We start from the raw sequence: 25,834 nt of genomic DNA, 5'->3' as shown, positions 1-25,834 counted from the left end.
CTGTTGCGCCTGGCACCTACTACCATACCCCGTTCAAAGGCACTTAAATATTTTGTCTTGCCCATTCACCCTCTGAATGGCACTCATACACAACCCATGTCTCAATTGTCTCAAGGCTTAAAAAACCCTTCTTTAACCTGTCTCCTCCCCTTCATCTACACTGATTAAAGGGGATTTAACAAGTGACATCAATAAGGGATCATAGCTTCCACCTGGTCAGTCGATGTCATGGAAAGAGCAGGTGTACTTAATCATTTGTACACTCAGTGTACAGTAGGCCTATAGGCCAGATAGGTGTTTACGTTTCAAAGATATTACAATCAATTTCATGTTCATTCAATAGAATTTTATTGAATTTTATTTATTTATTGAATTTTATTTATTTGAATTTTATTTATTTATTTGCCTCAATATATTTCATGATGTGTAGCCTAACGTGCTCGATGATGTGCCAAATCTTGATTGAGTGCATTATTATAGGGTAAGCATTAGAATAAGACGCCCCAATATTTGCTGCCATAGGTGATAATATCTCTCTAGGACCTGATCTGTCGTCAGTATTGTGGAATAACTCTAATGTTAAGGTAAGATTTGAATGGAGAAAGCCGATCGAAGGGCAGCACTGCCTTTCTTTTGATCCTATCAGTATCGAAACATGCCTCAACGACGCATTTAGAGAGCGTTTTCTCTGCGTGGTGTTTTGGGAAACGCATGGTACATCTTCGGCCGTTGCAGGAAAGAGGCATCCTTAAAATACTCATGACCCTAAATTCCATTGCTATCGGGAAACCGAGCCCTGGATTGTAGTTGAGATTACATTAAAAGTACATGATCAATGTTGTTCAAGATTCTGTACAGATTATCATAGCAATTGTGAAGATCTCTATAGACCTGTAACCTTTGCGTGCTATCTTGAACATGCACGCTTGCTATGATTACATAAGAAGACATTTATTAACAGAAACCTCAAAATGTGGCCATGGATGTGTTACTCATTTTAAGGTTTAATAAATACTGTTACATTTGTTTGTAAGACAGCCTTAACATTAGGCTATTTACTGTATTAGGAAAGTCATATTGAATTGTGTTTGGTTGACAACGCAACCAAATATAAACATTTAAAGGATATGTACTGTATCTAAGGCTTGGATAGTTTAATCTGAACCGCTGGCTTAATCCTATTCTTTCCCTTTGGTTTTTGGTCATGAATCCAACATATGAATGATTAATTTGTAGACAAACTGGAATTAAAACCAGTCAGTGGCCCAAAACCAAGTCAGTGGCCCAGATAGAACTAGCCTAGCAGAAGATACATCTCATTCAAATGTTGATATTTGGTTGCATTGACAACCAAAACACAATTCAAGATCCAGTTTGTCTACAAATTAGTAATTTATATGTTGGAATCAGGTCTCCATCCTAACCAAAAATCAAAGTTAAATAGGACTAAATCAAATCAAACTTTAAATACACTTTTAAATAAAGTTTGATTTAGTCCTATTCTAAGTTAGATGTTTGGTTGAGATGTGAATCCAACATATTAATTATTAACTATATATAGTGTCTATTTTTAGTTGAACCCTGGGTTGAATTGAAACACTAGCTGTTTCAAATGCTATATAGGCCGAAATAGTCTCATTGATGTTATATGACTTATAAAGTATGGTTACATTTCATTTGCTCTGTTAAATCTACCCTTTGGAATTACTTCAATAGCAACAGTTAATCTATTTAGTTAAGTTAAGATATCTCTCATGAGTCATTCTCACTAAAGCACGTTGCTAATAGTCAGTGACAAAAATCAAAGCTGGACTTGGTTAAAACACTGGATGGGAGACCAAATGGATCGCTGTAGATAGATCCAACTCTCCAGTAGGAGGTGCCGCCCAGTCTATTGTTTTGTTTTTCTGATAGTGGATATAAGATTGAATATCTGATGTTGTTTCAAAGTTACAAATTCAACATATTTTATACAAAGTTTGTCTATGTTGAAAATTGGTTACCATGATGACATAAAATGTGGTCGAAATTTCACCATCAAAACAACTGTTTATGTATAATATATATGTATTTAAATCCAATGTTTTGTCCATGTAGATTCCACGTCACAATACGCTGACAAAATACATTGAAACAACATTGATTCAACCAGTTTGTACCCAGTGGGTAAAGACTGGTGTGTGTGTGTTCGCGTGTGTGTGTGTGTGTGTGTGTGTTCGTGTGTGTACCTTGTTGAACTGTGCCCAGGATACCAGCATGTTGCTGTAGTCTCCAGCGATGTCTGGCTTGTCGAAGATCTTTTGGGCCAGGAAGTGTTGGTTGTAGTTGTCTAGGCAACGCTGCGTTCCGACCTCCGACATGAACTTACTGTTCAGGGTCCTGCACATCTGCTTCCAGGGAACGCGTTCCGGAACCAAAAACGGAATCCTTTCCTGATTAGAGGTCAAAGGTTGATGTTGTGAGTGAAGTGAGCAGACATACTGTTTAGTCTGTGTTGATAGTGGGTGTGATATGAGAGGGAAGAGAGTTGAGAGAGCGAGAGTGAGAGAGCAAGAGAACGAGAGATGGCCAAAGGCAGCAGGCACTCACTGGTTCAGAAAAGGCACAGTCCCAGATGATGGTTGCTAGGGCATTGTTATCCTGACTACCGTGAACGATCACCACCACCGGCACAGAGATCATCTACAAGCACACAGGAGAGCAACGCCATGTCAGTACAGCCATACTAATAACTGATCATCAAGACAAATCCTTTCCATTGAGGATCTAAACTATGCTTGTACAGTGTGTCATGAGATACTGTATATTTTGCAGTTCAAATTAATAACACTTCAGCCTGGGTGCCAGTCTATTTCTGCTCTCTTGTCAACTGCTTATGGAATTGTCATGCCAATGACAGCAATGGAGTTGGCATGAGCATAAACTGATCTGGGACCAGGTTAATAACACAAGTCACCCTAAGAGAATTTAGAGATGTGGCACAATCTGTCTGCATGTCTTAGGCCTGCTGTGCTATAATACTGCTATTACCAAGACGTTAAGAGATAAAAGATGTATTGCCAAGTCACCCAACAGTGATGTCTAATCGTACATGTCAAACCTCAATTGACATTACACAAGCCAAAGGGCGAGACCAGAAAAAGAGTGTAGAAAGAGACCAATACTTTGCTGCCATACCACACATTGGTGTCATTCGAGCTTTGACACCTCTAAGTTTGATCTGGCTGTTACAAGTGTTATTGAATCTTGAATTGAATAGAATATCAACATTACAGAGGTCAAAGGGAGAAATGGTTTAGAGCAGAAAAGGAGGGGAGAAGGACACCTGACCTGTATTCTGTAGGGAATGTCACAGCCAGTGATGCTGATCTCTGTGGTGAAGAAGAGAGCAAACTTCTCCTCTGTAACAGACTCTGACCCCTTTCTGTCTGCTCGCTTGATCTTCTTTATAGACTGGAGGAAATGACAGAATAAGATATCACTTTATGAAGACCAACTAATTTTTCCTTTTGACATAATTATAAGAATTTCACTTTCTCTTACATGTCCTTAAGACATATAGATTTTTTTTTTTAAAGCTTTCAAATCTGGTTGATTAAAAAATCAAGCAAATATGACATTACAGGAAGCTACACAAGAAGTTTGAAGTTGCATGGTAAAAGCAAGGCTGCAGTACATACCATATTCCTGAAGGTGGCACATGTACTCTTGCCGGAAGTGTTGTGTTCCAAAATGGCTGTGTTATTGATCAACTCTCCAACATTCTCACTGGAATAAACAGAGCAAAAACACTTATTTAGACTCGAATATAACTTCTTAAAGGCCTACAGAAATATGGTGAGGTGATATCAGTGTCTATTGTAGATTATGACTAATTGGCCTAAAAATTAAAACGACGCCGGATTCAAAACTTAAACTTAAATGACTATACAAAATTCTTGCAACCAATAGAATGTTATATATTTGGTGGATACAATATTCCCAGCTCTGTAGATTTTGCTGCGAGGAGGCAGAGTCATTAAATCATTTATTTTGGTACTGTCCATATGTAGCTCGTTTTTGGTCACGGCTCCAAGAATGGCTGAAGAATTGCAACATTTACCCAGAGCTAACGCTGCAGATAGCAATAGTGGGTGATTTGATAAATCATAGCCAATCGATCAATAATATAATAGTTCTTTTAGCAAATTTTTTTCTTTAATTTACAATCTGTAGAAACTATGACAATAGAAAGGTTCAGTACTTTTGTGAAACATCACAGCACAGTTGAAAAATATATGTCAAATAGAAATCCAATATGGATGCTGTTAAGAGATAGATGGGAGGGGTTGAATGGAGCTGAAGGGTGGGACTAATAACAAGATAACCAATGTAAAACATACAGGGACTGTAAAATGTATATTAGGTTCAGATAGAAATCAAACTGGATGGACATCAGAAATAGAGGAAGGCCTGGACTAAAAACAAACAAAACATATCTATTGTAAAATAGATTGTGTCTGTAAAATGTATATAGTACGTATTAACTGGAAGTAGAAGCCTAAGTGTTATTGTTAATTAGTTTACTCCAATTGGGGGAGGGGTGGTAAGGTTTGTGGGGAATAATAAAGGCAAATATATTCTAAAAAGATATGTATATAGAGTTGAAGTCGAAAGCTTACATACACTTAGGTTGGAGTCATTAAAACTTGTTTTTCAACCACTCCACACATTTCTTGTTAACAAACTATAGTTACGGCAAGTCGGTTAGGACATCTACTTTGTGCATGACACAAGTCATTTTTCCAGCAATTGTTCACATACAGATTATTTCACTTATAGTTTGCTGTATCACAATTCCAGTGGGTCAGAAGTTTACATACACTAAGTAGACTGTGCCTTTAAACTGCTTGGAAAATTCCAGAAAATTATGTCATGGCTTTAGAAGCTTCTGATTTTTGACATAATTTGAGTCAATTGGAGGTGTACCTGTGGATGTATTTCAAGGTCTACCTTCAAACTCAGTGCTTCTTTGCCTGACATCATGGGAAAATCTAAAGAAATCAGCCAAGATCTCAGAAAAGAATTGTAGACCTCCACAAGTCTGGTTCATCCTTGGGAGCAATTTCCAAATGCCTGAAGGTACCACGTTCATCTGTACAAACAATAGCATGCAAGTATAAACCGCTGAGGAAGGAGACGCGCTCTGTCTCCTAGAGATGAACGTACTTTGGTGTGAAAAGTGCAAATCAATCCCAGAACAACAGCAAAGGACCTTGTGAAGATGCTGGAGGAAAAGGGTACAAAAGTATCTATATCCATAGTAAAACGAGTCCTATATCGACATAACCTGAAAGACCGCTCTGCATGGAAGAAGCCACTGCTCCAAAGCCGCCATAAAAAAGCCAGACTATGGTTTGCAACTGCACATGGGGACAAAGATCGTACTTTTTGGAGAAATGTCCTCTGGTCTGCTGAAACAAATATAGAACTGTTTGGCCATAATAACCATTGTTTTGTTTGGAGGAAAAAGGGGGAGGCTTGCAAGCCGAAGAACACCATCCCAACCGTGAAGCACGGCGGTGGCAGCATCATGTTGTGGGGGTGCTTTTCTGCAGGAGGGACTGGTGCACTTCACAAAATAGATGGAATCATGAGGAAGTAAAAATATGTGAATATATTAAAGCAACATCTCAAGACATCAGTCAGATATAGTTAAAGCTTGGTCGCAAATGGGTCTTCCAAATGGACAATGACCCCAAGCATACTTCCAAAGCTGTGGAAAAATGGCTTAAGGACAACAAAGTCAAGGTACTGGAGTGGCTACCACAAAGCCCTGACCTCAGTAGAACACAGCATTGTATGAGATCTTCAGTTTCTTGGCATTTTCTCGCATGGAATAGCCTTCATTTCTCAGAACAAGAATAGACTGACGAGTTTCAGAAAAAAGTTATTTGTTTCTGGCCATTTTGAGCCTGTAATCGAACCTACAAATGCTGATGCTCCAGATATTCAACTAGTCTAAACAAGGCCAGTTGTATTGCTTCTTTAATCAGTACAACAGTTTTCAGCTGTGCTAACATAATTGCAAAAGGTTTTTTTAATGATCAATTAGCCTTTTAAAATGATAAACTTGGATTAGCTAACACAACACAGGGGTGATGGTTGCTGATAATGGGCCTCTGTACGCCTATGTAGACAATCCATAAAATAATAATCAGTTTCCAGCTATAATAGTCATTTACAACATTAACAATGTCTACACTGTATTTCTGATCAATTTGATGTTATTTTAATGGACAAAAAAATGTGCTTGGCAAACTCAGCCTCAAGACTTCTTGGGTATGACGCTTCAAGCTTGGCACACCTGTATTTGGGGAGTTTATCCAATTCTTCTCTGTAGATGCTCTGTCAGGTTGGATGGGGAGCAACGCTGTATAGCTATTTCCAAGTCTCTCCAGAGATGTTCAAGTCCAGGCTCTGTCTGGGCCACTCAAGGACATTCAGAGATTTGTCCCGAGGCCACTCCTGTGTTGTCTTGGCTTTGTGCTTAGCGTCATTGTCCTGTTGGAAGGTGGACTTTCGCCCCAGTCTGAGACCCTGAGCGCTCTGGAGCAATGTTTTCATCAAGGATCTCTCAATACTTTGCTCTGTTCACTTTTCCCTCGACCCGGACTAGTCTCCCAGTCCCTGCCGCTGGAACACATCCCCGCAGCACGATGCTGCCACTGCCATGCTTCACCGTAGGGGTTGTGCCAGGTTTCATGCAGACTTGACGCTTGGCATTCAGGCCAAATAGTTCAATCTTGGTTTCATCAAACCAGAGAATCTTGCTTTATGCTAGAACCAAGGAAAGATGTGACTCCAATGTATATGGGGATATCATTGTTTAGTTTCTTTGACATTCAGAGGCTGATCTACAACCTTTTATAGCTGAGGAGACAAGAAATTGACTTTGTTTGGGAAGTAAACTAATTCTGTCACTATGAATTGATTAAGCTATTTAGAACAGTTTCTAAAACGACATATCTAAGGCTCTGGTCAGTCCAAGAAGTGAGAGTAAATGGTAGACATGTTCTCTGCTATCCACTTTGTTTTAATTATTATTTTGGGTATAGGGGACGGTCACTTGTTTTTCTTTTAAGCGTTCCGGGGGGGTTTAAGTAAAATATATATTTTGCTGAAGGGAGGGCCATCCATTTTCAATCCAGAGGTGTCAGATTTTCTCCACGTAACCCTTATTATAATTAACGTTAACTCTCTAATCAGATAGAGATTAGACTCTTTTTGGCTATCTTGTCATGGGTTTACAATCTATTTTAGTTTGTATGCATTCTGTCTAATTGACTGAGTGGGCTAAGTGTAAACAAGTAATAGAGGAAGCCAAATGCTAGCAGACAAATATGTAAACAAAGAAATAGCCAATATTAAATTAGTTTCAGGAAGTTAATTTAACTTCCTCAATCCAAAATCTCCCACGGGTGAAAAATGATGTGTACTACAAAACAACATTTGGCAGGAGCTTTAACAGACCAATTCAACTCTATAGCTGTTCTCTACCTTTTGATCACAAACCATGTCATGGCATTACTGGGTCCAGGACAATAATGCTTCATGTCTCATACAGTGGGTATTATAAGTATTCATCCCCCTTGGATTTTTTTCCACATTTTGTTGTGTTACAAAGTGGATGGAAATATATTAATTTTGTTTATTTTTGTCATTGATCTACACTAAATACTCCATAATGTCAAAGTAAAAAGTTAATTCTTTTTTTTTTCTTACAAATTAAATAACAAAAATATAGTCGTTGCATAAGTATTCACCCCCTTTCTTTAGGCAAGCCTATATTGCACACAGGAGTAAAATGTGGCTTAACAAATCACAGAAGTTGCATAGACTCACTCTGTGTGAAATAATAGGTGTTGACATGAATTTTGAATGACTAACTCTTTCACTGTCCCCATACATACAACATACATAAGGTCCCTCAGAAAAGAAGAATACAAATATACAGAATACAAATATTCCTGAAACATGCATACTGTTTGCAACAAGGCACTAAAGTAATATTAATAATAAATGATATCAAATGAATCTGTAAAATATCAATCCATGCATGTCAACACAATGCAAAAGCAGATGACAAACAAACAAGACGTCTTCACAACATTCCTCCTATCACTTCACATAAACAAAGAGAAACAATGCCATATTTTCCATTTAAATAAAAACACTTTGGCAAGTGAGTAAATACATCTGTGCAACAACAACAAAAACACAACAGAGGAATACACTTTTTGGCCTAAATGTAAAACCTTAAGTTTGGGGCAAATCCAACATAACACATCACTGAGTAACTACCTCCTTATTTTCAAGCAGAGTGATGGCTGCATCATGGTATGGGTATGCTTGACATCGGCAAAGACTGGGGAGTTTTTCAGGATAAAAATAAATGGGATGGAGCTTAGCACAGGCACAATACTAGAGGAAAACCTGCTTCAATCTGCTTTAAGCCAGACACTGGGAGAGGAATTCACCTTTCAGCAGGACAATAACCTACAACACAAGGCCAAATCTACATTGGACTTGCTTACCAAGAAGACATTGAATGTTCCTGAGTGGTCAAGTTACAGTTATGATTTAAAATCTGCTTGAAAATGTATGGCAAGACCCCAACACCTTGACAGAGCTTGAAAAATGTTGAAAAGATTGATAAGCAAATATTGCACAATCCAAGTGTGCAAAGCTCTTAGAGACTTACCCAAGAAGTCTCCCAGCTCTAATTACTGCCAAAGGTGTTTCTAACCTGTATTGACTTAGGGGGTGAATACTTATTTAATCAAGGTAAATAAGTGTTTTATTTTTCCTCCACTTTGATTATGTTCTGTAAATCATGGACAAAAAGGTAGCCTAGCGGTTAAAAGCGTTGGGCCAGTAACCGGAAGTTTGTTGGTTCGAATCCCGGAGCTGACTAGGTGAAAATGTGCCCTTGAGCAAAGCACTTAACCCTAATTGCTCCTGTAAGTTGCTTTGGATAAGTGTCTGCTAAATGACTCCAATTAAATCAATTTTAATCCCACTTTGTAACAAAATAAAATGTGAAGAAATCCACGGGGTGAATATATATGATACCCACTGTAGTTCAGCAAGACAGTAGTGATGCAAACTTAACCATCCACCACAGTGTTTTTCAACATCCGGTTCGCTGATGGAAGCAGTCACAGGAAGAAGGGCCATAACATACTGGTCCCAACACAAAAAAGACTGTAGCTTGCCTGTCTCTGGTACAAAAAATGTTGAGAAGTACTCCACTACATCACTGACCTGGGTAAGCTGCCCAGCTGTCCGAGGTTCCTAGCCTGGGCCTCAGTGATGATCTGGGCCTTGAAGAGGACTGGTTTCCCGGGTGCCACCTTCTCCCCCAGCAGGTAGCGCACCGTGGTGGAGAACTTAGACTGGGTCTTAATCACCTGGGGAGGCTGCTTGTCCACCATCAGGGAGCTGCAACCATAGAAATAGAGTTAGTAGAATGATCAATGGGTCTGTGATGTGTGGACTGGTAGCCATAATGTCCCCCCATCAGAGAGCTGCAACAGGGGTACTTGTCTGGGGAAACATTGTCGATTCTGAGCATTTCCTGAAAAAGGGAAAATAACACCCAAAAATGATATGACACGCAACAACAATATGACTCAGGCATAACACTAGGTGTTAGAAAGGCCCTCCCACTGCCCAAACTGGTTGAATCAACGTCGTTTCCATGTCATTTGAACAATAAAAAAATCTATGTGATGACATTGAATAAACATGGAAAACTGAGTGAATTTACAAAAAGTCATCAATGTAAAGGAATTTAGTGTTTTACACTTTTTTTTATCCAACTTTTATATATTTGTTGATTGCACGTAGAATTCACGTTAGTTGACAACTCAATCAAATGTAAATCAAAACTAGATGTTGAACTGACATCTGTGTCCAGTGGGCTGGCTGGCTGACAGGTCATAAAGGGAGTCATAAACGTTAAGTCAAGTGGGTTCCAGAAGGGCCTACAAAAAAACGTTTTGTTTGGTTTTCAAACTGAAGACATTTCAGTGAAGGCAAATTAGTTTTCTAATACATAATACCACAACATTAACGAACTAGATAACTAATCAAACATATCAAGAAAACACAAAGCTGTGTTTTAATAAGCCTACAGTGTGGGTTGAAAGCACAGTCAATGATGGATGAGGGACTAAGATACGCTTTTACTGTCTGTTTCCACAGAAATTTGATTTGCGTCTTTAAAACTCCATACAGGACATATACGTTCTCATGGACAGCCCACGTAAACATAAATGGTACCAAATAGTACACAATTTTAGTTCTGGGTTAACCAACATTACAGGACAATACAACATACAAAGTATAGAGGACAGGGGATTTACTAGGGGACTATGAAAGTGAACATAGAACTAACAGCATTCCCTATAGAGTGCACTAGTATTTAAACTTAAGGGTCTTAAGGGTCTTATTGGCTCTGGTCATAAGTAGCGCACTATTATAGGTAACACTATTATAGGTAACACAACCGACCTCTGGATTAGAGTTTGCAGCAAACGTCCCAGTCTCTCTTGCAGCTCTGGGATTGGCTCCCCGGCCAGCATCACTTCCTGTCTCAACTTCCCGTTCACCCCTAGGAGTTGTTCACACCTCGAAGAGGAAGAGAGAGAGTGTTAAATTCATCAGAGAGAAGGGGGAGGGAGAGCGATACGGGGAAGGGAGAGAGAAAGAGAGAGACACCAAATAATGCATGCTGAGCAGAATTAGGCCGATACACACTAATTATCAAAATCCAGAAGAGCTGTTAAATTCTATAACCACCTAAAAGGAAGCAATTCACAAATATTCCATAACAAAGCCATCAAAGAGCCAGAGAGATGAACCTGGAGAAGAGTCCCCTAAGCAAGCTGGTCCTGGGGCTCTGTTCACAAACACAAACAGACCCCACAGAGCCCCGGACAGCAACACAATTAGACCCAACCAAATCATGAGAAAACAAAAAGATAATTACTTGACACATTGGAAAGAATTAACAAAACATTGAGCAAACTAGAATGCTATTTGGCCCTAAACAGAGAGTACACAGTGGCAGAATATTTGACCACTGTAACTGACCCAAACATAAGTAGAGCTTTGACTTTGGGGGAGGGGGGCTCTCAAGGAGGTTAGGTGGGAGAGGGGGGGGGTGGAAATGGCAGTTGGTCACAAAGCAATGTTACACTTCAAATCGTGCATCTGCAAACATATACACATGTTAATCTGTGTCCTAACTGATTAGACAAACCAGTCATTCACAGAGGATTAACCTTTGCAGACAGTTTGCATAAAAAGGCTCTAATATTCAAACACGACAATCTGAAACTTGAGCGTCTTCATTTGTATATGTGTTTACCCATAGGCTTTAGCTGTTTAATTTGTCATTTGCCTAGAGAAGTTGTTTTATATGGATGAATGCAGTCGGGTACGCGTGCGCATGGAGGTGGGGGGGCAGGGGCATGTGTCTCGGCGGCTGGGCATGTGTCTGCTTGTCCGTGCGTATGGACAGAGTAACATGGCTCCTCGGGTATCTGAACATCTTTGTGGTATGGTTGACTGTTTACAGGTAGCCTATGTGAGTCGAGCTCTATGTATTTGAAGGAATGCTGTTGTTATGCATACAGTGGCAAGAACAAGTATGTGGACCCTTTGGAATTACCTGGATTTCTGCATAAATTGGTCATAAAATGTGATCTGATCTTCATCTAACAATAGGCAAACACAGCGTGCTTAAACTAATAACACACAAATGATTGTATTTTTCTTGTCTATATTGAATACATAATTTAAATATTCACAGTGTAGGTTGGAAAAAGTATGTGAACCCCTTGGCTAATGACTTCTCCAAAAGCTAATTGGAGTCAGGAGTCAGCTAACCTGAAGTCCAATCATTGATATGAGATTGGAGATGTTGGTTAAAGTTACCCTGCCCTGTAAAAAACACTCACAAAATTTGAGTTAGCTATTCACAAGAAGCAGAGCCTGATGTGAACCATACCTCGAACAATAGAGATCTCAGAAGACCTAATATTAAGAATTGTTGACTTGCATAAAGCTGGAAAGGGTTACAAAAGTATCTCTGAAAGCCTTGATGTTCATCACTCCACGGTAAGACAAATTGTCTATAAATGGAGAATGTTCAGCACTGTTGCTACTCTCACTAGAAGTGGCCGACCTGCAAAGATGACTGCAAGAGCACAGCACAGAATGCTCAATGAGGTTAAGAAGGATTCTGGAGTGTCAGCTAAAGACTTACAGAAATCTTTGAAATATGCTAACATCTCTGTTGACGAGTCTGCAATACATAAAACCCTAAACAAGAATGGTGTTCATGGGAGGACACCACAGAAGAAGCCAATGCAAAGTTAGTTACTTTAACTTCTTAAGTTATAGGGGGCAGCATTTTCACTTTTGGATAAATAGCGTGCCCAATTTCAACTTCCTGCTACTCATGCCAAAAATATAAGATATGCATATTATTAGTAGATTTGGATAGAAAACACTCTGACGTTTCTAAAACTGTTTGAATCATGTCTGTGAGTATAACAGAACATATGTAGCAGGCAAAACCCTGAGGACTAACCGTTCAGATTTTTTTTTTTTAGGTCTCTGTCTTCATTGACTTCTCATTGGCAAACGATATTTCTTAGGAACATGTTTTCAGTTCCTACCGCTTTCACTGGATGTCACTAATCTTTGGAATTTGGTTGAGGTTATTCATTTGTGCAATGAAGAAGTCCGGCCATCTAGGAAATGGGCAACACTGAGAGTTGCGTTAGACTTGAAAAGTAGCGTTAGTTTCCTCTCGTCCTCTATTGAAAACAGATAGACCCGTCTTCAATTTGATCGATTATTAACGTTTAAAAATACCAAAAGTTGTATTACAAAAGTAGTTTGAAATATTTTGGCAAAGTTTATAGGCAACTTTTGAAATATTTTGTAGTGACGTTGCGCATTTTGGAAGCTGTTTTTTTCTGGATCAAACGGGCCAAATAAATTGACATTTTGGATATATATGGACAGAATTAATCGAACAAAAGGGCCAATTGTGATGTTTATGGGACATATTGGAGTGCCAACAAAAGAAGCTTGTCAGAGGTAAGGCATGTTTTATATTTTATTTTTAGTTGTGTAGCGCCTGCAGGGTTGAAATATGCTACCCTCTATGTTTACTGTTGTGCTATCATCAGATAATAGCTTTTTATGCTTTCGCCGAAAATACTTTTAAAAATCTGACATGTTGGCTGGATTCACAACGAGTGTAGCTTTAAATGAGTATCTTACATGTGTGAATTAATGAAAGTTTGATTTTTATATCATTTTTATTTGATTTGCCGCGCTGTATTTTCCCTGGCTTTTGCCCTAGTGGGACGCAACCGTTCCCTATACCATAAGAAGTTAAGGAGCAGTTCTCTCTGTGGGTTTAACCCAAGAAGATCTGGAAAATGGTTAAAGACCTGGAGAATATACCCAACCCTCCTCATCACAGCTTCCCATGTCCCTTAATGTTGATGATATGGTTGTCACTGACAAGGAGCACATGGCTGAGCTCTAATCACCAGTTCATTAAGTCAGGATTCCTATTTGACTCTGCCATGCCTCCTTGCCCGTCCAACATTTCCTCATCTCCCACCCCTTCTAATGTGACTATCCCTGATGCTCCTCCCTCTTTTTTACCCTGCCCCGCTACAAAGTTTCTCCCTGCAGGCGATCACTGAGTCTGAGGTGCTAAAGGAGCTCCTTAAACTTCACCCCAAAAAAACATTTGGTTCAGATGGTTTAGACCCTTTGTTCTTTAAGGTTGCTACCCCTATCATCGCCACGCCTATCTTTGACCTTTTTAACCTGTCTCTCCTCTCTGGGGAGGTTCCCATTGCTTGGAAGGTAGCCACAGTGGATCCTTTATTTAAAGGGGGAACTCAAGCTGATCCTAACTGTTTTAGGCCAACTTCTATTTTGCCCTGTTTATCAAAAGTATTGGAAAAGTTGATTATTGACAAGTTAACTGGCTTTCTTGATGTCTATAGTATTCTCTCGGGTATGCAATCTGGTTTCCGCTCAGGTTATGTATGTGTCTCTGCAACCTTAAAGGTCCTAAATGATGTCCTTGATTCTAAGCAATGTTGTGCTGCTATTTTTATTGACTTGGCCAAAGCTTTTGATACAGTAGACCATTTCATTCTTGTGGGCCGGCTAAGGAGTATTGGTGTCTCTGACGGGTCTTTGTCCTGGTTTGCAAACTACCTCAAAGAGTGCAGTGTATAAAGTCAGACAATCTGCTGTCTCAGCCACTGCCTCTCACCAAGGGAGAACCACAAGGCTCAATCGTAGGCCCCACGCTCTTCTCAATTTACATCAACAACATAGCTCAAGCAGTAGGAGGCTCTCTCATCCATTTATATGCAGATGATACAGTCTTATACTCAGCTGGCCCCTCTCCGGATTTTGTGTTAAACGCTCTACAACAAAGTGTTCTTAGTGTCCAACAAGCTCTGCCCTTAACCTTGTCTGAACACCTCCAAAACAAAGGTGATGCGGTTTGGTAAGAAGAATGCCCCTTTACCCACCGCTGTGATTACTACCTCTGAGAGTTTAGAGCTTGAGGTAGTCACCTCTTACAAGTACTTGGGAGTATGGCTAGATGGTACACTGTCCTTCTCTCAGCACATATCAAAGCTGCAGGCTAAGGTTAAATCTAGACTTGGTTTCCTCTATCGTAATTGCTCCTCTTTCATCACAGCTGCCAAATTAACCCTGATTCAGGTGACCATCCTACCATGCTAGATTACGGAGACTTAATTTATAGATTGGCAGGTAAGGGTTCTCTTAAGCAGCTAGATGTTCTTTACCATTCGGCCATCAGATTTGCCACCAATGCTCCTAATAGGACACATCACTGCACTCTATACTCCTCTGTAAACTGGTCATCTCTGTATACCCGTTGCAAGACCCACTGGTTGATGCTTATTTATAAAACCCTCTTAGGCCTCACCTATCTGAGATACCTACTGCAGCCCTCATCCTCCACATACAACACCCGTTCTGCCACATTCTGTTAAAGGTCCTAAAAGCACACACATCCCTGAGTCGCTCCTCTTTTCAGTTCGCTGCAGCTAGCGACTGGAACGAGCTGCAAAAAACACTCACACTGGATGGTTTTGTCTCCATCTCTTCATTCAAAGACTCAATCATGGACACTCTTACTGACAGTTGTGGCTGCTTTGCGGGATGTATTGTTGTCTCTACCTTCTTGCCCTGTGCTGTTGTCTGTGCCCAATAATGTTTGTACCATGTTTTGTGCTGCTACCATGTTGTGCTGCTGCCATGTTGTGTTGCTACCATGTTGTTGTCATTTTGTGTTGATACCATGCTGTGTTTTCATGTGTTGCTGCCATGCTATGTTGTCATCTTAGGTCTCTCTTTATGTAGTGTTGTATCTCTGGTCGTTAGGTGTGTTTTGTCCTATATTTTTCATTTTTAATCCCAGCCTCCATCCCTGTAGGTGGCTTTTTGCCTTCTGGTAGGCCGTCATTGTAAATAAGAATGTTCTTAACTGACTTGCCTAGTTAAATTTTAAAAAAATGATGTCTGAGTGTTCGAGTCTGTCTGTGTGTTAAAAAAAAGAAAAGTGTTGTCTGGTTTGCTTAATATAAGGAATTTTATGTATAGCATTTGCTTTTACTCAAGTATGACAAATTCATGTTTTCCACCACTGCACACACACACACACACACGCGCAGGCCTCACCACGTCTGCAGAGGGCTGAGGTTGTCATCGAAGGGGTGTCCAATAGTAGCTTGATGCTGTTCCCACCTCCAGGCTTTGATCCTGTTGATCAGACGAGACTGACACTTCTCCAGACTAGACACTGCCTCCTGGAGCAGCTGGACACGCTTCTGCAAACAGGCACACACACGAACACACGTACGCACAGTTTAGCTCACAGAGAGAGAGAGTTATGCAGAGAAAGGCAAACACAGTTTACAGTACTGGGAAACTCCGACCTCAGGGAGACAAACAGTTCATACAGGGAGAGACAAACAAAACTGGTTTGGACAGCCCTCCGGCCATAGAGATCCACTTAGAGTATAGGTGTAGCAGGGTCATGTTCAGAAGGGCACACCGTCGCAAAATGTTTTAGACAACTGCAGGTATAGTCTCTCATGACAGACATAACAATAGCAGGCTCACACGTGAGAACAACAATTGTGTGTGTGTGTGTTACGTAATAGCTTACCTTGGCTATGACTTGGCCATTGTACTCATGCTGTTTGATGTTAGTCTGGAGTTTGGTGACTTCTGACATGCTGGGGTCCATCCCATTGGTCTGGGTCTGCTGGAGAGTGCCTGTCACCCAATTAAATTTAACATTTATTTATTTTATTGGGCCGTTTACACATACAGCCAAATGTGGATATTTTTTCCACTAATTGGTCTTTTGCCCAACCACATCAGATACTTTCACATCAGCTCTTTTCCAGAGCTGATCTGATTGGTCAATAGACCAATTATTGAAAAAAATATCAGAATTTGCCATGCTATGTAAACGCAGTCAAAGTAGCCCTGTCCGAGCCAGAATGGCCCATAAGCCGGGAGCCTATCTCCTGTTTCTATAGCGTGACGCAGCTGTACAAGTCAGGGGAGAACGAGGATAATTGATAATTGAGTTGCTTATGGCAGCCTGCAGTAACCCAGTCGTTCTTCAAATTGAGTTACTCAATGAGAGGGAGAAGCACTGAGCTAGCCTGCAACTTCACTTCCTGGAGCAGCTCAACTGTGCACAAGTCAGTTAAGAACAAATTCTTATTTTCAATGACAGCCTAGGAACAGTGGGTTAACTGCCTGTTCAGGGGCAGAACAACAGATTTGTACCTTGTCAGCTTGGGGATTTGAACTTACAACCTTTCGGTTACTAGCCCAACACTGTAACCACTAGGCTACCCTGCCGCCCCATTGAGGAATTAATGGTGTCACTTGATCAATGGCTTTGTCCACTCATAGTCATTGGCCCGTATTCACAAAGTGTTTCAGAACAGGAGTGCTTTGTAGAATAAGATCCCATGGACAGTGAGGGACCTGATCCAAGATCAGCACTCCTACTCTGAGACACTTAATGAATACTGGCCCAGCTCTCTGTTCCCAGTCTCTCAGCAACAGGGAATTTCTTCCTATATATTATGTCTGCTAAAGTCAGCAGGCAACAATGTACTCTATGTATCCTGGGAGATATTCAAAAGCTCTGTCTTTCCCTCTCTCTACAGCACCTGATGTCTTGACCTTTTAATGCTTGGCTATGAAAAGCCAACTGACATTTACTCCTGAGGTGCTGACCTGTTGCACCCACTATAACCACTGTGATTATTATTTGACCCTGCTGGTCATCTATGAATGTTTGAACATCTTGAAGAACGATCTGGCCTTAATGGCCATGTACTCTTATAATTTCCACTGGCACAGCCAGAAGGGGACTGACTGGCTACCCCTCAGAGCCTAGTTCCTCTAGAGCAGTGGTTCCCAAACGTTTTATAGTCCTGTACCCTTTCAAACATTCAACCTCCAGCTGCGTACCCCCTCTAGCACCAGGGTCAGCTCACTCTCAAATGTTGTTTTTTGCCATCATTGTAAGCCTGCCACACACTAAACAATTCATTTATTAAACATAAGAATGAGTGTGAGGTTTTTGCCACAACCCAGCTCGTGGAAAGTGACAAAAAGCTCTTATAGGACAAGGGCACAAATAATAATATAATAATAAATCATTTTGCTCTTCATTTAGCCATCTTATATATAAAACCTTATTTGTTCATCAAAAATTGTGAATAACTCACCACAGGTTAATAAGAAGTGTGTGCTTGAAAGGATGCACATAACTCTGCAATGTTGGGTTGTATTGGAGAGAGTCTCCGTCTTAAATCATTTTCCACACACAGTCTGTGCCTGTATTTAGTTTTCATGCTAGTGAGGGCCGAGAATCCACTGTGGTTGCAAAGGGCATCAGTGTCTTAACAGCACGATGAATATAGTTGAATATAGTTATGGAGAGTCCCTGTAATCCTAGATTCAGATTCAGGTGAGAAAAAACATCACAGGCCAGACATGTGAAAAACTCATCATCATGCAAGCGGTCAGACAAGTGAACATTATGGTCGGTAAAGAAAACTATAAGCTCATCTCCCAATAAAAAGAAACGTGTCAATACTTTCCCCCTTGATAAGCAGCGGACTTCTGTATTGTTCTAACAGCGTTGCATGGTTGCTGCCCATATCATTGGATAATGCAGAAAATACACGAGAGTTCAGGGGCCTTGCTTTAACTAAGTTAACCATTTACACTGTAGTGTCCAAAATGTCTTTCAAGCTGTCAGGCATTCCCTTGACAGCAAGAGCCTCTCGGTGGATGCTGCAGTGTACCCAAGTGGCTTCAGGAGGAACTGCTGTCTCCCTGTCATGGGTTTTTCGCCATCAGCACAGATACCAACACAACTTGACCACCAAAGTCCATTTGATGTCACAAAGCTGTCCAGTACTTTAAAAATATCCTCTCCTGTTGTCCTGGTTTCCAGTGGTTTGCAGAAGAGGATGTCTCTCATTTTGTCTGTCATAGTTTAAGTGTACCTATGATGAAAATTACAGGCCACTCTTATCCTTTTATGTGGGAGAACTTGCACAATTGGTGGCTGACTAAATACGTTTTTTGCCCCACTGTACATGTATTGTAGCTGACAAAGTAGTCTGAGCATGAGTAATAATCCATACAGTATATTTAGGTTGTGTCCCAAGTGGCAACTGACCAATTCCCTATACATAGTGCACAACCTTTTAACGGAGCTCATGCGCCCTGGTCAACAGTAGTGCATTATATAAGGAATAGGGTGCCATATGGGGGCCAATTTGTCAGAACATTTAACCCAGATCAAATAAGTATGTTGTGTTAAATTCTGTAGCTTCCTTCCAGATTTGTATAGGTTCCAACTGGCAAGTTGACAAAAAATGTATGGACTCAATATACAGTCTTTTTGGATAAAAATGTCTGCTGAGTGGCATATTGGGACGAATCCATAAAGGGACAAGTCCAAGTCCCAAGTCTCATTTTACTTCACTTCCCATAAAAGTCCCTGCATGACTAAGGGGGAAATATTACTTAAAGACATGCTCTGGAAATTTAGCGACAACTATTTTTTAAACTTGAGCTGAATGTGTCAATGTGTAGTTTATACATGCATAATCTATGAGCAGAATGACTGTTTTACCTCAATTAGCCACAAAATCCCTCGTTTAAAAGCGACTGTTTACTGGAAGCTGTGCGGCACCATTTTCCCTACATTTCCTCCCACAGGGACCAGCCCACTAGCAATTCGAGTTCCAGCCAATGAGATTCAGAACCTCGCCTTTAAGTGACAGGTAGCAAGATGCACAATGACGTGGTGCACATAATGTATGCCCGCTGTAAGTCCATTTTTTTATGAAAAACGTCTACTAAATAGGGCCACTTTTGGCTCGTGAGCGCTACTTTCAGAACTACTGGCTAAAAAGTATACAAAGTACCAGAGAATCTCTTTATCCCCAGCCATCTCACGCCCCGGAATGGATTCATAGTTCCGCTTCTCCCATAACTATTTGCTGTGCAAATGTTCAGCTCGAATTAGCATTGCGGCTAAGTGTGACATGTTTTGCTATGGGGAAATGCTAACTGTTCCCTGTCTTAGTAATATGTGTCTTTCGTAATTCTCACCCTGCATGGACTCATAGTTCTGCCTCTCCCAGTTGAGCTCCTCCTGCAGCTGGTGGATCTGCTGTCTGCAGTCCTGGATCTCAAGCACCTTGAGCACAAGCAGGTCCACGTCTCTGGTAGGGGGCGCTGCAGCCATGGAATCCTGGGCTGGGGGTTGAGAGAAGCGGGCTAGGGCCGGGAACTGGGTAGACTGTGGATGGGGGAGACAAAGTATTAGAGGTGTGTCTGGTGGTGGGGGCAGGGCCCATGGGGTCCTGGGCTGGGTTGGGGCCAGGGGGAAGTGGAGTGAGGGGATTTGGGTAAACTATGGAGGAGGGGGGCGGACTAGTATTACCTATTATGCCCACATATTAAACATTCAAATGTTCAAATTCAAATTTAAAAGTCAAATGTAAAAAAGTAAACATTTTTACACGCAGCTTTCTTATCATGTTAACAATCCAAAACATATTTTGTGTTGGAAGTGAACTTTTGTGGTTTCTGTGGCCCTCCTTTGTGCCATAAGACTGTGTTGGCACGCTGAGCTAAAGGCTCTGTTTACACTTACCGCCTGACTGAGCAGCTCTCTCTCCTTCCTCAGGACATCCCTGACTGTGAGTACCAGCTGGAAAGGTTGGGAGCGGAACATATTCTGGAAGACAGAACACCAGACCATATCCACATAGTCAAGTCAGTTGATTCAATAAGATGACATTATTACTGAGGACAACATGTTCCCTCTGAGTACTGAGAACTGTTAGACTGGTCCTAGATCTGTTTGTGCTAACTTGCTAACTCCATGTGTGACAATTCCATAAGGACTTGGCTAGAGAGTAGAAACAGACTGGCACCTAGGCTACTGAACTGTATGTTTTCAAACCTGTATTTTCAGTTTCTCTCTTTCTACAGTTTCTCTCTCTACACACACCACAGTGTGTGTGTGTGTGTGTGGACTTGACCAGAATGTCCTGACAAAATAGGAAAACAAGAACAATACTGAAAAGTAAATATGCTCTTTTAGGTTTAAGGTTTAGGGTCAAATGCCCACACCAGTAGAAATCCACTATTTAGAGCTGAAAGACGATGGCCGAAGATTACCCATGATGTTGCCAACAATTTAAGTCAACAAGTCATCGTTTTAGTCCAAGTGTGATATACACTGTGTACAAAACATTAGGAACACCTGCTCTTTCTATGACATAGACATAGACTGACCAGGTGAATCCAGGCGAAAGCTTTGATCCCTTATTGATGTCACTTGTTAAATCCACTTTAATAAATGTAGATGAAGGGGAGAAGACCGGTTAAAGAATGATTTTTAAGCCTTGAGACACAGAGTTTCCCATGCGGGTCAAAAATGGACCACCACCCAAAGGACATCGAGATAACTTGACACAACTGTGGGACGCATAGGCGTCAACATGGGCCAGCATCCCTGTGGAACGCTTTCGACACCTTGCAGAGTCCATGCCCTGAAGAATTGAGGCTGTTCTGAGGGCAAATATTAGGAAGGTGTTCCTAATGTTTTGTACACTCAGTGTATTAGGGCTTGAAGTGACAAATCCGAAATGCTCACTTTATACAAAACCATGAGCTAGATTAGGTTAGCAAGATAGTTAGCTAGATAGCTACATAAGGTTAGCATGCTAGCTAGCAACACTGACAGCTGTCAGTGCCCTATTTGTTGATGTTTATCAGCTCCATGTGGAGATTCCCAAACAAATTTGTGAATATGTATAAATAGCCTTCGTCCGCTGGTGTAACCTAAACATGCATTTCCTCTCTAGGACAGGAAATTGCTTAGATATAGTGTCATCAACTTCCTCAGGTGGGGTCCCTCTAGGTTAGGGTTAGGTTTATCCCCACCACCTTCTTCAAAACAGTTTAGAATTGAATATCTGAAGAAGTGCAAGCTATTGTTAATCACTCCCTGTTCACAGTCACTTTCCCCACTGCAGTAAAAACTACTATGTGTCTGAAGAAAAGTAATCTAGATTCTTCAGCTGTTATACATTTTCGGCCACTCTCCAACCTTCTATTCTTCTATTTCTGGAGAAATAGATTTTTAAACAGCTAAATTATTTTTTTAAGCGCTAGCTGTATTTTTGAAAAAGTCCTATCTGTTTTTTGTGCCCACCACAGCACAGACAGCCTTAGTTATTATCTTAGAGCCAACACAGATGCCAAACAGCTCTCTTGTACTCTTGGATTTAAGTGCTGCATACGACACTGTTGACCATGATGTCCTTCTGGACTGAATGGAGAGGTGGGTTGGTCTCTCCGATCCAGCTCTAAATTTTGTTCAGGGCCTAAAGTATTTAACTGGTCAAGAGTTTGTTACCCTTGGTGAACATAATAAGAAAATAGATATCACGTGGCGTTCAACAAGGTTCGATTTTGGGTCCGTTTACTGTTCAGTTTATAAATATTACACCTTGGCAGCGTTATCAGAAAGCACAGCATTGATTTTCACTGCTGCACAGAAAATACTCTGCTTTACATTTATGGGTCATTTATTTTAGCTACACGGATATATTTTAAGACTGTATTGATTTACAGTTTTTCTTTTTCTTTGTCCAAACAGAATGGACTTGTTCAAAACAATTAACAAACTTACACCAAATCAATTACCTCCATCAAAACATACAACTTGTTATCTAATGAAAACTAATTTCAATCAATCGTTACATAATGGCCCAATAAATACTAACTACAACCATCAATATACCCTAACATGGTTAGCCTTCTTTTATACAGTATGTCTGTGCCATTTGTTGGTACTATAATTATAGTATGACCTTAAAAGGTAAGTAAACATATTATCACATCATGGGCTGTATTAGTGTTTCCCAAAAATGTTTTTTTTTTTTTTTACCAAAGATGAGCAATGCAGAAAGAATGTCACTCAAGAGCATGAACATCCATAAACAAAAGGCTTCATTTCACCTTTTTCCATTTCATCTGAGGGCCCCTCTATCTCTCCTTTGTCCTTGCCCTCGGCCTCTTACTTGGCCCATTCTTGCAAACAGCAACTCAGAGGTGAACTCTTTTATGCCTGAATTAAGGACTGATTGTTGATCAAACAATTGTGCGAAGAAGTTTTGCACAAGTGCAAAAGAGGTTCCCATTCATTCGAGTAATTTGTATCAGCTGTGACCAAATGTTTTTTTTAATGATTTACACAACTGAGTTTTGCGTCTTTTGTAGAGTTGTGTTTACTGTTTAGCAACAATGTGCTTAGCATTTGCATTGTGTGTGAAAGCAATGAGAAATGACTTACAGTTTTGCGAAAAAGAATACTGTTATGTTATGATGGAGATCAAGTGGAACCCAGTTTCATTAAAAGTGACTGTAAATACTTGGATGGCTCACAACTTCCTCCAGCTAAGACTGAGATTCTTATTGTTGGACAGAAAGAGAATCTGTCCACACATTTTAATTTCCCGGGCAATAAAAATAAAACACTCATAAAAAATGTTGGGTTTAGGGAAAATAGGATTTTGAATGCGAATCCATTTTTACAAGTGTGTGTGTGTGTGTGTGTTTGGTGGAGAGGATAAGTGTGTGTGTAGCTACTGTACCATGTTCCTGGAGATACGCTGCAGCCTCATCCTCTCCACCACATTGGGGTTCTGCCCGGCTAGATTCTGTAGGCAGGATATGATCTGATCGAGCAGGGTCAGAGCCTGGGGCTCCTGGTCTACCTTCTCTGGTTCAAAGTCCTCCCTGGGGAGGGAAGAAAGAAAGCGAGAGAGAGGTGTGTTTAGGGTGTGTTTGTGTATCCACTTTCCCACTTTTATTTGTCAAAATTCAGACTGTATGTATGCTTTATGTGTGTGTCATACCATCTCTGTTCCTCGATCCAGTTGGCCAGGTAGCACCTGACGTCCATGGGAAAGGAGGGGGAGTAGAGCTCGTTGAGGATCTGTGTGGCCAGATAGGGGATCAGCTGTTTCATCTGCGTCCACTGTGCCATGGTGAAGCAGAGCTGGAAGAGACAGGAATAAAGGCCATTGAATGATGTAATATATCCATAAACATACAGGCTGCATCACAAATAGCAACCTATTCCCTATATAGTGCACAATGTTTTACCAAACCCTTTGGCTCAATCCATTCAAAGCCACATTGCTGTTTTATTAACAGTTAATGTGGCAGCTAATGTAGCTTTGATTGAATTCCATCTTAAACCAAAGGGAATAGGGAATATTTTAGATAAATCTGTGAATATAAATCCATCATAAAGAGGTCTTTTTTTTTTGAGATTGACACGAGGTCAATGTAGGGTCAATGCATCATACAAACACCAAAACACCAGAGGGGTACACTACAAAGCAGGATCAGGATCGAGGATGTAGTCTTTACATTTTTTTTGAAAGATAAGCTTGAAATGGGCATGGTCTAATTGATTTAACAAAAAATATATATATATATCTAAGTTTAGCTATAGTTATTTCTTGTTGCTTATCAAAGTTAGCTGGCTAACTCCTCGATTCTGCTTTGTAGTATACCCCTCAGAACAGTCACTTCCAGACATGTCAATTATTATCCTAACTCAGTAATAAAATAACATACAGTAAGTCCCCAACAGGACAGTGGAGGGAGTGAGACAAGTAAAATGTTTCATCATTGTCCATCTAGTGTTATGTTAATAACGCAATGCCATCACCCCTCAACAGATTAAAGCAACAAAAACGTTGCTGTGAGAACGACAGAAGAAATGCGGTGCAAATGCAAGACATGCCGAGCAGACAAGACATGGCAGTAGGATAAACAGTACAGAACAAGACAGGACAGTCGTGAGACTGATCCCCAATCTATTTTGGTCTGAGTGTTCTAAATGAAACACATGGAGGAGAGGCTAGCACAATACATGGCAGTAGGATAAACAGTGCAGAACAAGACAGGACAGTCGTGAGACTGATCCCCAATCTATTTTGGTCTGAGTGTTCTAAATCTGAAACACATGGAGGAGAGGCTAGCACAAGACATGGCAGTAGGATAAACAGTACAGACCAAGACAGGAAGGTCGTGAGACTGATCCCCAATCTATTTTGGTCTGAGTGTTCTAAATCTGAAACACATGGAGGAGAGGCTAGCACAATACATGGCAGTAGGATAAACAGTACAGAACAAGACAGGACAGTCGTGAGACTGATCCCCAATCTATTTTGGTCTGAGTGTTCTAAATCTGAAACACATGGAGGAGAGGCTAGCACAATACATGGCAGTAGGATAAACAGTACAGAACAAGACAGGACAGTCGTGAGACTGATCCCCAATCTATTTTGGTCTGAGTGTTCTAAATCTGAAACACATGGAGGAGAGGCTAGCACAAGACATGAAGGCAGTAAAAGTCTCTGAGCAAAGTGAGGATATAGAGAGGGTCAAGTCCCCAACAAGACAATATAATGCCCAACCCCCCCAATCTATCTGGTTCTGGGTGTTCTGAAATCTGTTTTGGGGAGGACAGGAGAGGCTAGCACTTCCTGTGTTGTTTTTATCTTTGGCCCACAGGTGTAGCTATACTAGAGCAAAGAGATGACAATACAGAAATTACGGTATTGTGTTTGTGTTGTTACACATAGCTGAATATTGTCACATCTTAATACACCTACAGCCTATTTTCACCTGTAAAACAAAAGGTAAAGAGAAAAAGTAAAGAGTGGTATTATTGTGTAACATGGGGTGAAAAGCACCAATACTGTATCTGATACTGTAGAACTGGGATGATAAACTGAAAATGATCAACACTGACCATACGGATCACTTATCACAAGCATTTTGACGATAATGTTCATTACGATAAGTAGCCTATACTAGAGAAATGTGAGGTTTGAAATTAAATACATTTCTCAAACGGCTCTACAGCTGCAACATCAAGAGCATCCTGACTGGTTGCATTACTGCCTGGTTTAGCAATTGCTCGGCCTCTGACCGCAAGGCACTACAGAGGGTAGTGCGTACGGCCCAGTACATCACTGGGGCTAAGCTGCCTGCCATTCAGGACCTCTACACCAGGTGGTGTAGGAGAAAGGCCCTAAAAATTGTCAAAGACTCCAGC

General features: G+C 40.7%; 1 protein-coding gene across 2 annotated transcripts in view; it reads right to left on the bottom strand.

The window, feature by feature from the left end:
* The window catches only part of stat6 (signal transducer and activator of transcription 6, interleukin-4 induced), a 55,183-nt gene that overhangs the window by 13,435 nt on the left and 15,914 nt on the right, over nucleotides 1-25,834 (bottom strand). For both annotated transcript variants that reach the window (XM_024383874.2, XM_024383875.2), the window contains 12 exons: nucleotides 23,616-23,758; nucleotides 23,352-23,496; nucleotides 20,339-20,422; nucleotides 19,792-19,981; nucleotides 16,298-16,407; nucleotides 15,808-15,956; nucleotides 10,558-10,674; nucleotides 9,307-9,483; nucleotides 3,681-3,768; nucleotides 3,331-3,453; nucleotides 2,590-2,682; nucleotides 2,229-2,432 (listed from right to left, as the gene is read on the bottom strand). In XM_024383874.2, the coding sequence (XP_024239642.1) occupies nucleotides 2,229-2,432; nucleotides 2,590-2,682; nucleotides 3,331-3,453; nucleotides 3,681-3,768; nucleotides 9,307-9,483; nucleotides 10,558-10,674; nucleotides 15,808-15,956; nucleotides 16,298-16,407; nucleotides 19,792-19,981; nucleotides 20,339-20,422; nucleotides 23,352-23,496; nucleotides 23,616-23,746 (1,611 nt within the window). In that variant the 5' untranslated portion in view covers nucleotides 23,747-23,758. The remainder of the gene's footprint in view (nucleotides 1-2,228; nucleotides 2,433-2,589; nucleotides 2,683-3,330; nucleotides 3,454-3,680; nucleotides 3,769-9,306; nucleotides 9,484-10,557; nucleotides 10,675-15,807; nucleotides 15,957-16,297; nucleotides 16,408-19,791; nucleotides 19,982-20,338; nucleotides 20,423-23,351; nucleotides 23,497-23,615; nucleotides 23,759-25,834) is intronic.

Source organism: Oncorhynchus tshawytscha, linkage group LG22 (genome assembly GCF_018296145.1).
Source record: "Oncorhynchus tshawytscha isolate Ot180627B linkage group LG22, Otsh_v2.0, whole genome shotgun sequence".
NCBI classification, from domain to species: domain Eukaryota; kingdom Metazoa; phylum Chordata; class Actinopteri; order Salmoniformes; family Salmonidae; genus Oncorhynchus; species Oncorhynchus tshawytscha.
This window is presented reverse-complemented; position numbering and strand designations above follow the sequence as displayed.